The sequence below is a fragment of the Mytilus trossulus genome, chromosome 8 (assembly GCF_036588685.1).
Source record: "Mytilus trossulus isolate FHL-02 chromosome 8, PNRI_Mtr1.1.1.hap1, whole genome shotgun sequence".
Classification (NCBI taxonomy): Eukaryota; Metazoa; Mollusca; class Bivalvia; order Mytilida; family Mytilidae; genus Mytilus; species Mytilus trossulus.
The window spans coordinates 1,701,507-1,717,493 of NC_086380.1; the positions used below are offsets into that span (position 1 = coordinate 1,701,507).

The window sequence follows — 15,987 nt, forward strand, 5'->3', positions numbered from 1 at the left end:
AGCCCATACCGCATAGTCAGCTATAAAAGGCCCCGATAAGACAATGTAAAACAATTTAAACGAGAAAACTAACGGCCTTATTTATATAAAAAAATAAAAAGACTTTTTGTGCCTCTTTATTAGATGTTTGATGATTTCAAAAGTTAAGTTGATGTACCTTCACTCCATTGCAAGAGAGGTATGTCATTTATTCAATAAAATACCAAAAACTCAAATTTTCACCTCAAAATCTCCTAATTGTCAAATATTATCACTTTTTAAACATATTGATAGATACTCTGTTAATTTGTCTTTGTTTATATTTTCAGACATTGGCAGGACCAAGGTTATTTAATTATATACGTCACAGCTCGCCCAGACATGCAACATCGTAAAGTTGTTTCATGGTTAGCAATGCATAACTTTCCACATGGCATGGTAGCATTCATGGAAGGTATCACTAAAGACCCACTCAGACAAAAGTTAAACTACCTGAAAGGACTACAAACAGATGTATGTAATAATTATACTTTATCTCATTGCATTCCATCATATGTAAAGATGAAGCAAAACATCAAATCAGACAAGAATAGTTTGAATACTGTGGATGCATTTATTTTCGTGGGTACCAATTTTCGTGGTTTGAGAAAAATTTACATATTCGTGGATATTAAATTTCGTGGTTTCGGCAAAGTCTACATTCAAACCTTTAGAAAATTTGTTTTCGTTGAACATTTGAATTCGTGGTTGTCCTGTACCCACGAAATCCACGAAAATTGGTATCCAACAAATATTAATGAATCCACAGTATTGAATTGTGATAAAAAGGACATAAATAAAATGGAAGCTTAAGTCATGGGTTATGCATGGTTGTTTGTAATTTTAATTCAATATTTTTGCTGTCTTTTTGGAGATTTGTAAAATTCCTTCTTACCTTAATTACCAATGAAATAACCTGTGAATATAAAGGGAATATTTCTTCCAAGAACTTTATACTTAAAATAAAGCTATGTTTTGTATGCAACTATATACATTCGTATATTCATGATATTTGTCAGCACTCTCCATGATGAAACATGTGAAAGGTCAAAAACCAAAATAAAACCTGTAGAATTTGTTATATCTAGTTAAAAATAGAACTATTCCATTCATCATCTTCCATTGAAGTTGTGTAATAATATATTATATTTCTCTGTAGGCCCAGATAGTTTACAGAGCAGCCTATGGCTCCAGTAAAGATATCTATGTCTATAAAGAGTTAGGTCTGACAGTGGCACAGATATTTATTGTTGTACTAATGATATATAATACTTTACTGTAGGCCCAGATAGTTTACAGAGCAGCCTATGGCTCCAGTAAAGATATCTATGTCTATAAAGAGTTAGGTCTGACAGTGGCACAGATATTTATTGTTGTACTAATGATATATAATACTTTACTGTAGGCCCAGATAGTATACAGAGCAGCCTATGGCTCCAGTAAAGATATCTATGTCTATAAAGAGTTAGGTCTGACAGTGGCACAGATATTTATTGTTGTACTAATGATATATAATACTTTACTGTAGGCCCAGATAGTTTACAGAGCAGCCTATGGCTCCAGTAAAGATATCTATGTCTATAGAGAGTTGGGTCTAACAGTAGCGCAGATATTTATTGTTGTACTAATAATATATTATATTTCTCTGTAGGCCCAGATAGTTTACAGAGCAGCCTATGGCTCCAGTAAAGATATCTATGTCTATAGAGAGTTGGGTCTAACAGTAGCGCAGATATTTATTGTTGTACTAATGATATATTATATTTTACTGTAGGCCCAGATAGTATACAGAGCAGCCTATGGCTCTAGTAAAGATATATATGTCTATAGAGAGTTGGGTCTAACAGTAGCGCAGATATTTATTGTTGTACTAATGATATATTATATTTTACTGTAGGCCCAGATAGTATACAGAGCAGCCTATGGCTCCAGTAAAGATATCTATGTCTATAAAGAGTTAGGTCTGACAGTGGCACAGATATTTATTGTTGTACTAATGATATATAATACTTTACTGTAGGCCCAGATAGTTTACAGAGCAGCCTATGGCTCCAGTAAAGATATCTATGTCTATAAAGAGTTAGGTCTGACAGTGGCACAGATATTTATTGTTGTACTAATGATATATAATACTTTACTGTAGGCCCAGATAGTATACAGAGCAGCCTATGGCTCCAGTAAAGATATCTATGTCTATAAAGAGTTAGGTCTGACAGTGGCACAGATATTTATTGTTGTACTAATGATATATAATACTTTACTGTAGGCCCAGATAGTATACAGAGCAGCCTATGGCTCCAGTAAAGATATCTATGTCTATAAAGAGTTAGGTCTGACAGTGGCACAGATATTTATTGTTGTACTAATGATATATAATACTTTACTGTAGGCCCAGATAGTTTACAGAGCAGCCTATGGCTCCAGTAAAGATATCTATGTCTATAAAGAGTTAGGTCTGACAGTGGCACAGATATTTATTGTTGTACTAATGATATATAATACTTTACTGTAGGCCCAGATAGTATACAGAGCAGCCTATGGCTCCAGTAAAGATATCTATGTCTATAAAGAGTTAGGTCTGACAGTGGCACAGATATTTATTGTTGTACTAATGATATATAATACTTTACTGTAGGCCCAGATAGTATACAGAGCAGCCTATGGCTCCAGTAAAGATATCTATGTCTATAAAGAGTTAGGTCTGACAGTGGCACAGATATTTATTGTTGTACTAATGATATATAATACTTTACTGTAGGCCCAGATAGTTTACAGAGCAGCCTATGGCTCCAGTAAAGATATCTATGTCTATAAAGAGTTAGGTCTGACAGTGGCACAGATATTTATTGTTGTACTAATGATATATAATACTTTACTGTAGGCCCAGATAGTATACAGAGCAGCCTATGGCTCCAGTAAAGATATCTATGTCTATAAAGAGTTAGGTCTGACAGTGGCACAGATATTTATTGTTGTACTAATGATATATAATACTTTACTGTAGGCCCAGATAGTATACAGAGCAGCCTATGGCTCCAGTAAAGATATCTATGTCTATAAAGAGTTAGGTCTGACAGTGGCACAGATATTTATTGTTGTACTAATGATATATAATACTTTACTGTAGGCCCAGATAGTTTACAGAGCAGCCTATGGCTCCAGTAAAGATATCTATGTCTATAAAGAGTTAGGTCTGACAGTGGCACAGATATTTATTGTTGTACTAATGATATATAATACTTTACTGTAGGCCCAGATAGTATACAGAGCAGCCTATGGCTCCAGTAAAGATATCTATGTCTATAAAGAGTTAGGTCTGACAGTGGCACAGATATTTATTGTTGTACTAATGATATATAATACTTTACTGTAGGCCCAGATAGTTTACAGAGCAGCCTATGGCTCCAGTAAAGATATCTATGTCTATAAAGAGTTAGGTCTGACAGTGGCACAGATATTTATTGTTGTACTAATGATATATAATACTTTACTGTAGGCCCAGATAGTATACAGAGCAGCCTATGGCTCCAGTAAAGATATCTATGTCTATAAAGAGTTAGGTCTGACAGTGGCACAGATATTTATTGTTGTACTAATGATATATAATACTTTACTGTAGGCCCAGATAGTATACAGAGCAGCCTATGGCTCCAGTAAAGATATCTATGTCTATAAAGAGTTAGGTCTGACAGTGGCACAGATATTTATTGTTGTACTAATGATATATAATACTTTACTGTAGGCCCAGATAGTATACAGAGCAGCCTATGGCTCCAGTAAAGATATCTATGTCTATAAAGAGTTAGGTCTGACAGTGGCACAGATATTTATTGTTGTACTAATGATATATAATACTTTACTGTAGGCCCAGATAGTTTACAGAGCAGCCTATGGCTCCAGTAAAGATATCTATGTCTATAAAGAGTTAGGTCTGACAGTGGCACAGATATTTATTGTTGTACTAATGATATATAATACTTTACTGTAGGCCCAGATAGTATACAGAGCAGCCTATGGCTCCAGTAAAGATATCTATGTCTATAAAGAGTTAGGTCTGACAGTGGCACAGATATTTATTGTTGTACTAATGATATATAATACTTTACTGTAGGCCCAGATAGTATACAGAGCAGCCTATGGCTCCAGTAAAGATATCTATGTCTATAAAGAGTTAGGTCTGACAGTGGCACAGATATTTATTGTTGTACTAATGATATATAATACTTTACTGTAGGCCCAGATAGTATACAGAGCAGCCTATGGCTCCAGTAAAGATATCTATGTCTATAAAGAGTTAGGTCTGACAGTGGCACAGATATTTATTGTTGTACTAATGATATATAATACTTTACTGTAGGCCCAGATAGTTTACAGAGCAGCCTATGGCTCCAGTAAAGATATCTATGTCTATAAAGAGTTAGGTCTGACAGTGGCACAGATATTTATTGTTGTACTAATGATATATAATACTTTACTGTAGGCCCAGATAGTATACAGAGCAGCCTATGGCTCCAGTAAAGATATCTATGTCTATAAAGAGTTAGGTCTGACAGTGGCACAGATATTTATTGTTGTACTAATGATATATAATACTTTACTGTAGGCCCAGATAGTATACAGAGCAGCCTATGGCTCCAGTAAAGATATCTATGTCTATAAAGAGTTAGGTCTGACAGTGGCACAGATATTTATTGTTGTACTAATGATATATAATACTTTACTGTAGGCCCAGATAGTATACAGAGCAGCCTATGGCTCCAGTAAAGATATCTATGTCTATAAAGAGTTAGGTCTGACAGTGGCACAGATATTTATTGTTGTACTAATGATATATAATACTTTACTGTAGGCCCAGATAGTATACAGAGCAGCCTATGGCTCCAGTAAAGATATCTATGTCTATAAAGAGTTAGGTCTGACAGTGGCACAGATATTTATTGTTGTACTAATGATATATAATACTTTACTGTAGGCCCAGATAGTATACAGAGCAGCCTATGGCTCCAGTAAAGATATCTATGTCTATAAAGAGTTAGGTCTGACAGTGGCACAGATATTTATTGTTGTACTAATGATATATAATACTTTACTGTAGGCCCAGATAGTATACAGAGCAGCCTATGGCTCCAGTAAAGATATCTATGTCTATAAAGAGTTAGGTCTGACAGTGGCACAGATATTTATTGTTGTACTAATGATATATAATACTTTACTGTAGGCCCAGATAGTTTACAGAGCAGCCTATGGCTCCAGTAAAGATATCTATGTCTATAAAGAGTTAGGTCTGACAGTGGCACAGATATTTATTGTTGTACTAATGATATATAATACTTTACTGTAGGCCCAGATAGTATACAGAGCAGCCTATGGCTCCAGTAAAGATATCTATGTCTATAAAGAGTTAGGTCTGACAGTGGCACAGATATTTATTGTTGTACTAATGATATATAATACTTTACTGTAGGCCCAGATAGTATACAGAGCAGCCTATGGCTCCAGTAAAGATATCTATGTCTATAAAGAGTTAGGTCTGACAGTGGCACAGATATTTATTGTTGTACTAATGATATATAATACTTTACTGTAGGCCCAGATAGTTTACAGAGCAGCCTATGGCTCCAGTAAAGATATCTATGTCTATAAAGAGTTAGGTCTGACAGTGGCACAGATATTTATTGTTGTACTAATGATATATAATACTTTACTGTAGGCCCAGATAGTATACAGAGCAGCCTATGGCTCCAGTAAAGATATCTATGTCTATAAAGAGTTAGGTCTGACAGTGGCACAGATATTTATTGTTGTACTAATGATATATAATACTTTACTGTAGGCCCAGATAGTTTACAGAGCAGCCTATGGCTCCAGTAAAGATATCTATGTCTATAAAGAGTTAGGTCTGACAGTGGCACAGATATTTATTGTTGTACTAATGATATATAATACTTTACTGTAGGCCCAGATAGTATACAGAGCAGCCTATGGCTCCAGTAAAGATATCTATGTCTATAAAGAGTTAGGTCTGACAGTGGCACAGATATTTATTGTTGTACTAATGATATATAATACTTTACTGTAGGCCCAGATAGTATACAGAGCAGCCTATGGCTCCAGTAAAGATATCTATGTCTATAAAGAGTTAGGTCTGACAGTGGCACAGATATTTATTGTTGTACTAATGATATATAATACTTTACTGTAGGCCCAGATAGTATACAGAGCAGCCTATGGCTCCAGTAAAGATATCTATGTCTATAAAGAGTTAGGTCTGACAGTGGCACAGATATTTATTGTTGTACTAATGATATATAATACTTTACTGTAGGCCCAGATAGTTTACAGAGCAGCCTATGGCTCCAGTAAAGATATCTATGTCTATAAAGAGTTAGGTCTGACAGTGGCACAGATATTTATTGTTGTACTAATGATATATAATACTTTACTGTAGGCCCAGATAGTATACAGAGCAGCCTATGGCTCCAGTAAAGATATCTATGTCTATAAAGAGTTAGGTCTGACAGTGGCACAGATATTTATTGTTGTACTAATGATATATAATACTTTACTGTAGGCCCAGATAGTATACAGAGCAGCCTATGGCTCCAGTAAAGATATCTATGTCTATAAAGAGTTAGGTCTGACAGTGGCACAGATATTTATTGTTGTACTAATGATATATAATACTTTACTGTAGGCCCAGATAGTATACAGAGCAGCCTATGGCTCCAGTAAAGATATCTATGTCTATAAAGAGTTAGGTCTGACAGTGGCACAGATATTTATTGTTGTACTAATGATATATAATACTTTACTGTAGGCCCAGATAGTATACAGAGCAGCCTATGGCTCCAGTAAAGATATCTATGTCTATAAAGAGTTAGGTCTGACAGTGGCACAGATATTTATTGTTGTACTAATGATATATAATACTTTACTGTAGGCCCAGATAGTATACAGAGCAGCCTATGGCTCCAGTAAAGATATCTATGTCTATAAAGAGTTAGGTCTGACAGTGGCACAGATATTTATTGTTGTACTAATGATATATAATACTTTACTGTAGGCCCAGATAGTATACAGAGCAGCCTATGGCTCCAGTAAAGATATCTATGTCTATAAAGAGTTAGGTCTGACAGTGGCACAGATATTCATTGTTGTACTAATGATATATAATACTTTACTGTAGGCCCAGATAGTATACAGAGCAGCCTATGGCTCCAGTAAAGATATCTATGTCTATAAAGAGTTAGGTCTGACAGTGGCACAGATATTTATTGTTGTACTAATGATATATAATACTTTACTGTAGGCCCAGATAGTATACAGAGCAGCCTATGGCTCCAGTAAAGATATCTATGTCTATAAAGAGTTAGGTCTGACAGTGGCACAGATATTTATTGTTGTACTAATGATATATAATACTTTACTGTAGGCCCAGATAGTATACAGAGCAGCCTATGGCTCCAGTAAAGATATCTATGTCTATAAAGAGTTAGGTCTGACAGTGGCACAGATATTTATTGTTGTACTAATGATATATAATACTTTACTGTAGGCCCAGATAGTATACAGAGCAGCCTATGGCTCCAGTAAAGATATCTATGTCTATAAAGAGTTAGGTCTGACAGTGGCACAGATATTTATTGTTGTACTAATGATATATAATACTTTACTGTAGGCCCAGATAGTATACAGAGCAGCCTATGGCTCCAGTAAAGATATCTTTGTCTATAAAGAGTTAGGTCTGACAGTGGCACAGATATTTATTGTTGTACTAATGATATATAATACTTTACTGTAGGCCCAGATAGTATACAGAGCAGCCTATGGCTCCAGTAAAGATATCTATGTCTATAAAGAGTTAGGTCTGACAGTGGCACAGATATTTATTGTTGTACTAATGATATATAATACTTTACTGTAGGCCCAGATAGTATACAGAGCAGCCTATGGCTCCAGTAAAGATATCTATGTCTATAAAGAGTTAGGTCTGACAGTGGCACAGATATTTATTGTTGTACTAATGATATATAATACTTTACTGTAGGCCCAGATAGTATACAGAGCAGCCTATGGCTCCAGTAAAGATATCTATGTCTATAAAGAGTTAGGTCTGACAGTGGCACAGATATTTATTGTTGTACTAATGATATATAATACTTTACTGTAGGCCCAGATAGTATACAGAGCAGCCTATGGCTCCAGTAAAGATATCTATGTCTATAAAGAGTTAGGTCTGACAGTGGCACAGATATTTATTGTTGTACTAATGATATATAATACTTTACTGTAGGCCCAGATAGTATACAGAGCAGCCTATGGCTCCAGTAAAGATATCTATGTCTATAAAGAGTTAGGTCTGACAGTGGCACAGATATTTATTGTTGTACTAATGATATATAATACTTTACTGTAGGCCCAGATAGTATACAGAGCAGCCTATGGCTCCAGTAAAGATATCTATGTCTATAAAGAGTTAGGTCTGACAGTGGCACAGATATTTATTGTTGTACTAATGATATATAATACTTTACTGTAGGCCCAGATAGTATACAAAGCAGCCTATGGCTCCAGTAAAGATATCTATGTCTATAAAGAGTTAGGTCTGACAGTGGCACAGATATTTATTGTTGTACTAATGATATATAATACTTTACTGTAGGCCCAGATAGTATACAGAGCAGCCTATGGCTCCAGTAAAGATATCTATGTCTATAAAGAGTTAGGTCTGACAGTGGCACAGATATTTATTGTTGTACTAATGATATATAATACTTTACTGTAGGCCCAGATAGTATACAGAGCAGCCTATGGCTCCAGTAAAGATATATATGTCTATAAAGAGTTAGGTCTGACAGTGGCACAGATATTTATTGTTGTACTAATGATATATAATACTTTACTGTAGGCCCAGATAGTATACAGAGCAGCCTATGGCTCCAGTAAAGATATATATGTCTATAAAGAGTTAGGTCTGACAGTGGCACAGATATTTATTGTTGTACTAATGATATATTATATTTTACTGTAGGCCCAGATAGTTTACAGGGCAGCCTATGGCTCGAGTAAAGATATATATGTCTATAAAGAGTTAGGTCTGACAGTGGCACAGATATTTATTGTGGGAAAAGCTTCAAAGAAAGATGCATCTAAAGCACAGGTAAGCCTTATTATGTTAGATATTTTTTTTCTTTCTAATTACCATTTCTGTGGTATCATGGTAGCTTGTCTAACTACAGAGTGGGATGTGATATGTTTGATCCTTATTGTCAAACCAGCAATTTGTTTGGAAAGTAGTAATTACTGATTATCAGCTAAGCACACATTATTTAGGAGAAAGTGCAAGGACTGGTCAGTTGAGAGTCAGAGTTATGTGTAAGGGTAGGGTGATATGTCTTCCTGTTTTTCTGTGTTGTTATTAATGAATAATTGGGAGTGAAATAAGTTGCTTATTTGTCCATGAGACATATAGATAAGAAGAGGTGGTATGAGTGCCAATGAGACAAATCTCCATCTTAGTCACAATGTATGAAAGTAAACAATTATAGGTCAGATGATGGTCTTCAAAATGGGGCCTTGGCTCACACCGAAAAAGAAGCTATAAAAGCTGCTTGTGTGAAACAATTCAAACTATGAACCCAAAGATCTAATCTATACAAAAAAAAAACCAAGAAATGAGAAACACTTAATAAGACAGCATGACAAATCAACTCAAAGACATCTCAGAGATTGTTTGGTCTTGTTTGACAGATTTACATTTGTTGCACATTATTTGAAAAAAAACTTGTTTTGATTCTGTTTGATAAGGTTTTATGCCCAAGGTTAACAGGCTATATATCATCAAAGTATTTCATTACCATCTGTGTGACATATTACTTTATTGTATTATTCAATAACATTCCAGGTTTTAGCAGATGGCTATGGTGCACATTTAAATGACTTATTATTTTATAGAATTATTCAATAACATTCCAGGTTTTAGCAGATGGCTATGGTGCACATTTAAATGACTTATTAGTTTATAGAATTGTTTAATTACATTTCAGGTTTTAGCTGATGGTTATGGTGCACATTTGAATGACTTAATTGCAGCAGGATCACTTCGCCCTGTGTTAACTAATGCCAGGATAATACGACGTGGCTGCATAGCACATCCAGAAAAATCAGAGGGCAAAAAACAATTGAAACGATCCTCTTCACATAATCCAGCGGGAAAAGATGGCAAGCAATTGGAAAACTGTGCTTCACAGATTCGAATCACTGTGGGGGAACACGGGAACACAGTGTTACAACCAGGACAGACAGATTATGGAGGGATAGTCCGACCTCGAGGCTCATCACCTCGGTTAATGACTAGTATAAATGATAGCAAGAGATAGCATCTCATGTAAATATTAATTGTGCCATCTCATGGCATGTGATTTGTTGGTAATATGTCTGGGTACTGTGTACCCTGGTTTTATCCCTATGGTTCAGAATCAAGTTATCAGATTTGGCGCTTAAAAGAAAGCTCGATCAGAATTCAAAGTAAGGTTAAGAGAATGTATTGTCTAGAATCATAGTTAATGTAAATTGCTGCGCTACTACAGGGGTTGTTTGAAGACCTTGACGACCCATGAGTTTTGTACAGTCTGTTTTGATAGATTGGTCCATTGGATTGTAATGACGCAAAATATGTTAAAAACTCGGTTGGATTAGCATTCTGTTTTCATTTATTTTTTTATTGGTGTAGTTATGAATTTAAAAGTTTAAAACCCCTTCATCTGTTGTGTCAACCTGTAACATTTTGATATTGTCATTTGTATATATACTCTTTGACACACTATCACTTCATATTGGACATTTTAGATATTACATTTTGACCAATATGTTAGAGAGTTAAAATGGAAACAGAAAATAATTTCTTCTCTGAGACTGAAGTAAAACAAATGAAAAAGAATTGAACCAGACAAAGAATGTTACAGCTGATTTCATTGAGTATGTATCCAAAGGTTACTTCTTTGGTTAGCTTGCTTGTTAGCTGAACTGTGGATTAATCATTTAAAGGTCAGGTATACTACCCTCTTTTTCAAGTAGCCTAGTCCAACAGGTATATAGATTAATTATCTGCTGGACTAGTCTACTCTTACAGGAGGGTAGTTTACCTGACCTAGCAATGACTTCACAGTTTAGCTAACAAGCAAACTAACCAAAGATATTACCTATGACTAAACACTCAATGAAACTGCCTGTAAGATTAAATATGGATTTGTTGATAGTTTTAAAAAACATGTTCCTATCCACAAATGTCCTTTTTGTAGACTTCTGTCTTTAAGATATACTTTAATATAGGTTTTTTGCAATGGTTGGCAAGATAATTTTGATTCCATGGATAAGATATATATAGTATAAAGTGAATCAAGTATATGTATAGTGGATAAGATATATTTAAGTTAGATAATATACAAATGGTAATCATTGATAAACTCATCATAGATACAAGTCAATGATGAGGACAATAAACTTACCTCACAGTGCCTTTATTATGGTAAACACTGTCAAAAACATACACATTGTCAGAACATATTGTTATTTCTTTCACAGGGGGAAGTTGTTATAGTCTGTGGCATACATACATTATTATATTTGTTCAGACATTATATTTTTGATTATAACAGTGCTGCGTTAACTTGCCATGACAATTTGTTATTTGTGAATTTTTATTGTTTCATGGAAAGTTTGTTTTAGAGCATAACTGCCTCCATTAATGATCTGATCAACTACTAAAGAGGGTGGTAAAGGGTAGTGCTTGCACGAAAAAAACGTGAAATAAGACATAATTTCATGTTGAACGCAAAATAATTTCTGTAATGAACGTTGCACAAAAAAAAATACTTTCATGACTTTTTTGTGAACCTTTTTATGACTGAGTCACTGTCTTCTTGTATATATTAACTCTTTGTTTTACTTGATATTCCCGATTTAGTATACACATTTATGATATAATTGGTTTACGGCTTTAAAAAAAAGCGTTTCTTGATGATCCCTGCCAAGTGTTTGAATTTTATTTGAAAAATACTGAGTACGCAAAATAAGACTTTGAAAACACAATGTAAAATTAAATAAGTAGAACATGTTGAACAAGACACCCGTCTTGCATGACTGAATGTCAAATAAAAAAGTAAAAACATGTTGAACGTCAAATAAAACACGGTGATCACGTTGCACAACAATAACCCTTTACCTAGTATGATAATCTAGAGGAAGGAAAGCAAGAATTTATTCTGTATTGATATATTATTGACATAAGGGGTTCTCATATTATTCTATGTAATAAAGTGAAATTTTGTCAGTTTTATATTTTTTTGTATTTAAAAAAAAATCATTTGTGTAATCTCTTGCATCATTTTTCATTGGACAACAATTTTGTCTGTGTTTTTGTTGAATGTTTTTCAAGTTTAAGAAGAAATAACAATTGGAATAACTTCTTTCAGTAACCACAGTTTTCAGCATAATATTTTGTAGTTAATTTACCTTTATTTTTATTCAAAGTTTAATATGATAGACACAATTTATAACCTGTTAGTAGATGTAAGATATGTAATAAGTGTGATATTTTGGGTTTTTAAAGAATTTATTTTTACAATTATTTAATGATAGTTTATTTTCTAAGAATAGATAAATATTTTTAAATTACCTTGTCAGAATTTATTGTTTCCTGAAAATATTGATATAGAAATAAGCAGATATTTAATTTGTGTTTGTTTGTAAATAATTTTATCTCATATACTTGGTGACTATGGTATAAGAGTTATCTTTCTCTTACAAATACCTTGAACAGTAATACAATGCACTTCATTCTATGCCAATAAAACAAAAACAAAAGTATAAAGTGTTGATTTCATTTAAAAAAAACATCAAAGTTATTGTTTTTACAAAAATAAGAAAAAGCTTGAAACAATTAACATACATAAATGTGATAAGTGATAAAATGTGTTGATTACACATCCACTCCACAACAGCAAAAAGAAAAATGCCATTAGTTTAGCTATTGAATCTCCTGCAGCATCAAACACATGAGAGTTTTGTCACTAAAGGGACATAAACATGAAGAATGTCCTTAAGGAGCCTGCTTAATTTAACTCATAGATTTTTCATTTAGAATGTCTTATTTTCCTTATAATTTTGTTTCATTCAAGTTTTAGACAATCATTGTTTATTTTTTTGTGGACTTTCTGTACTTTTACCATAAACATGTTGAATTTATTGGTTATATTCAGTGGTACATATTTTGTACAATTCTCTCATTTCTAGTCTTTCAAAACATCTTGTACTGATTTTAGTAGTCTTTTTTTCACAATGTTTATTATCTCTCTCATGTCTCTCATTTACATGTGGCCATACAATATTATGTCTTGTTTACAGAAGGATGGTGTCCTGTCTTTTATCTGTGAGCATTAAGATTTAGAAAGGAAGACTTGATCTAGAAAAAATTATCCATCCCTCTGTCATTAGAAACTTGACAATATATTCATACTGAATGTAATTAAAAATTAAGGTGCGGCCTTAATATTTGTTAAATATGTCATATTAATTAGTTGAGAATGAAGTAAAAAGAAAAGCAGTACACAAGATTACTGTAGTTTTAGTCTTTTTTTATTAATTGAGTAACATTTTCATTTTTATTAAAAATCTTAAAAACTCCTTGAAACCATTAATTGTTTTCTATGTTTTGGGCATTCATTATTTATATATGTACTGTCGTGTTATTAATTGTATGTGGAGTTGTTTATCAGATTATAATTCAGTTACAAACATCTTTTGATTGTTTTAGTTACAAGAATCTTTTGTTCCATCTCCCTTAACAGCATGAAGCATTTGTCACTTGATGTTAAGCTTCTAAAAATCAATTTTCCTTTTTATATTGGAAAGATGAACTAAATTCTGATATAAAAAATACAATTATCATGATTATTTTCTTTTGTAGACCCCCATTGAAAAAAAAGCATGTAGGGATTTGAAACATAATTCCCGTATTATCTGTACGCCAGACTTGTGTGATGTTTTCTATTAAAGTATATTGTTAATTCTGGTACATCTATAAATAGATGTTGTGATACATATTTGTTGTTATTTGTATGAAAATGAAATATATTGAATAGATTCTTTTAATTAATTAAAATCAACATGGTGGTAAAAACTTATGTTTTTATTTACACTAACTTAGCTATTATGGTCTCTCTTTAAAGCCATAGTCTACATTGTTAGATCCGAAGTCACCTTCAAATTGTAGCCAACAAAATACAGAAATCAATTATGAAATCTCTGGGACATAAGTTTAATTTGTGTTGCTCAATCAATTACCTTTATTTACATCTTGTTTACACAGAGGCCTTAGTTCAGTAGTTGTGCATGGAATGGTTCAAAAATTTCTCTAACACTGTTGTCAGCATATAAATTTAGTTCAATATATTTGATATATTCAAAATTTTCTACTGTCACCTTAATGATATTTTTCTTTAAATACATCAAAAAGTAAAATCATACAAATACTGAACTCAGATGAAAATTCAAAATGGCAAAATCAAAAATTCATACATCAAACGAATGGACAACAACTGTTATATTCCTAACTTGGTACTGGCATTTTCTTATGCAGATATAGTGGAATAAACCTGGTTTAATAGCTAGCTAAACCTCTCACTTGTTCCATGAAATTACATTAAATTGACAACGATGTGTTCAAATGATTCCTTGAATTTCCAAACATATCTTATTTCCAGAATTTTAATAGAGTATAAAGAGAGGTGAAAGATATCACACAGATAATACAATAAGTATTTTGAAAACAAATTGTCAATGCAATGGCATAAAATGACAAACGAGTAGAAAAATTAATTAGACACAATATGACAAACTAAAATAGAGCAACAGAAATCTATTAATAAAAAGGGTTGACTTGGGTGTTCCAGTATGGTAGGCGCTCGTTATGTTGCTCATTTAAGTACAAACTCGACAACAAAGCTTCTCTTATGGTAAATGACCTTTGAAAGTTTGACGGGACACAAAATGTCTTTTTGACGTTGGTGTGTAGATCAATATCGATTTCAGTCATACGGAAAATCGTTTTGGTGTATTAATATTTAAATCAGAAACTACACAAGTGTATGTCACCTTGTTGATTTGAATAAGATAAAACAAACTATCAATTTCTCTCAGGGATGATGACCCATTGGTGGCCTTGAACTATTTTCTACTCTTTGTTTGGGTTGTCTCTTTAACATATTTCACTTTACCATTCTTATTTTTATGAGTAATTCATTTACATGCAAAGTACCAACTACAATGGTAGATTAGACCTGTGTTTACAGCTAGCCAAACCTCTCACTTGTATGCCAGTCGAAGAAATTCCAGTATATTGTCAACGATGTGTGAAAAAACCAAACATGCATAATATGTAAATACGTCAAAAATAGGGTTACAGCAGTCATTTTTTTGTTGTTATCTTAATCACTATAAAACAAACAGTTATATAACCAAAAAGTTTATAAGCAAACATTAAAGACAAGAATGCAAAAAGTATCACAGAACAAGTAACATAATAACGGAATGTAAAAGTACAGAGCCGCGTCAAATAAAAACCACAAAAAGAACAAACTTGACAGTTAAAAGGATATTTATCATGACAAATAAAAGAATACTATAAGACGTTATTTAGATGACAAACAAAGTCAGTACACCCATAATCTTTACTTCAAGACCATCGTGTATTATTTGTGAAGTTGATTCGGAATATTTATCACCAAGGTCTCGGTGGTACCTACCGCCCTATGATTCAGATGAAGTGCCCTCTTACTCCTGTCCTAGTCCTAATAGCCCTTTTAACGGGCAAAGGAACACGGAAATGGAGTTATCCGGGCACGAATTTAAAAACATGGGCACCTCGACAAAACAAATTCAATCGCCAGATTTTCATAATCGGGCAAATGA

The 15,987-nt window shown here is 33.4% G+C and overlaps 2 protein-coding genes across 5 annotated transcripts in view; both read left to right on the plus strand.

Moving 5' to 3' along the window:
* Window positions 1-11,079, plus strand: part of LOC134728096 (protein retinal degeneration B-like) — a 64,698-nt gene extending 53,619 nt beyond the window's left edge. For all 4 annotated transcript variants that reach the window (XM_063592506.1, XM_063592509.1, XM_063592508.1 and 1 more), the window contains 3 exons: window positions 309-492; window positions 9,050-9,178; window positions 10,065-11,079. In XM_063592506.1, coding sequence (XP_063448576.1) covers window positions 309-492; window positions 9,050-9,178; window positions 10,065-10,397 — 646 coding nt within the window. In that variant the 3' untranslated portion in view covers window positions 10,398-11,079. The remainder of the gene's footprint in view (window positions 1-308; window positions 493-9,049; window positions 9,179-10,064) is intronic.
* LOC134728098 (uncharacterized) overlaps window positions 1-15,987 on the plus strand; it is a 313,423-nt gene that overhangs the window by 198,572 nt on the left and 98,864 nt on the right. The gene's annotated exons all lie outside the window — the stretch shown is intronic.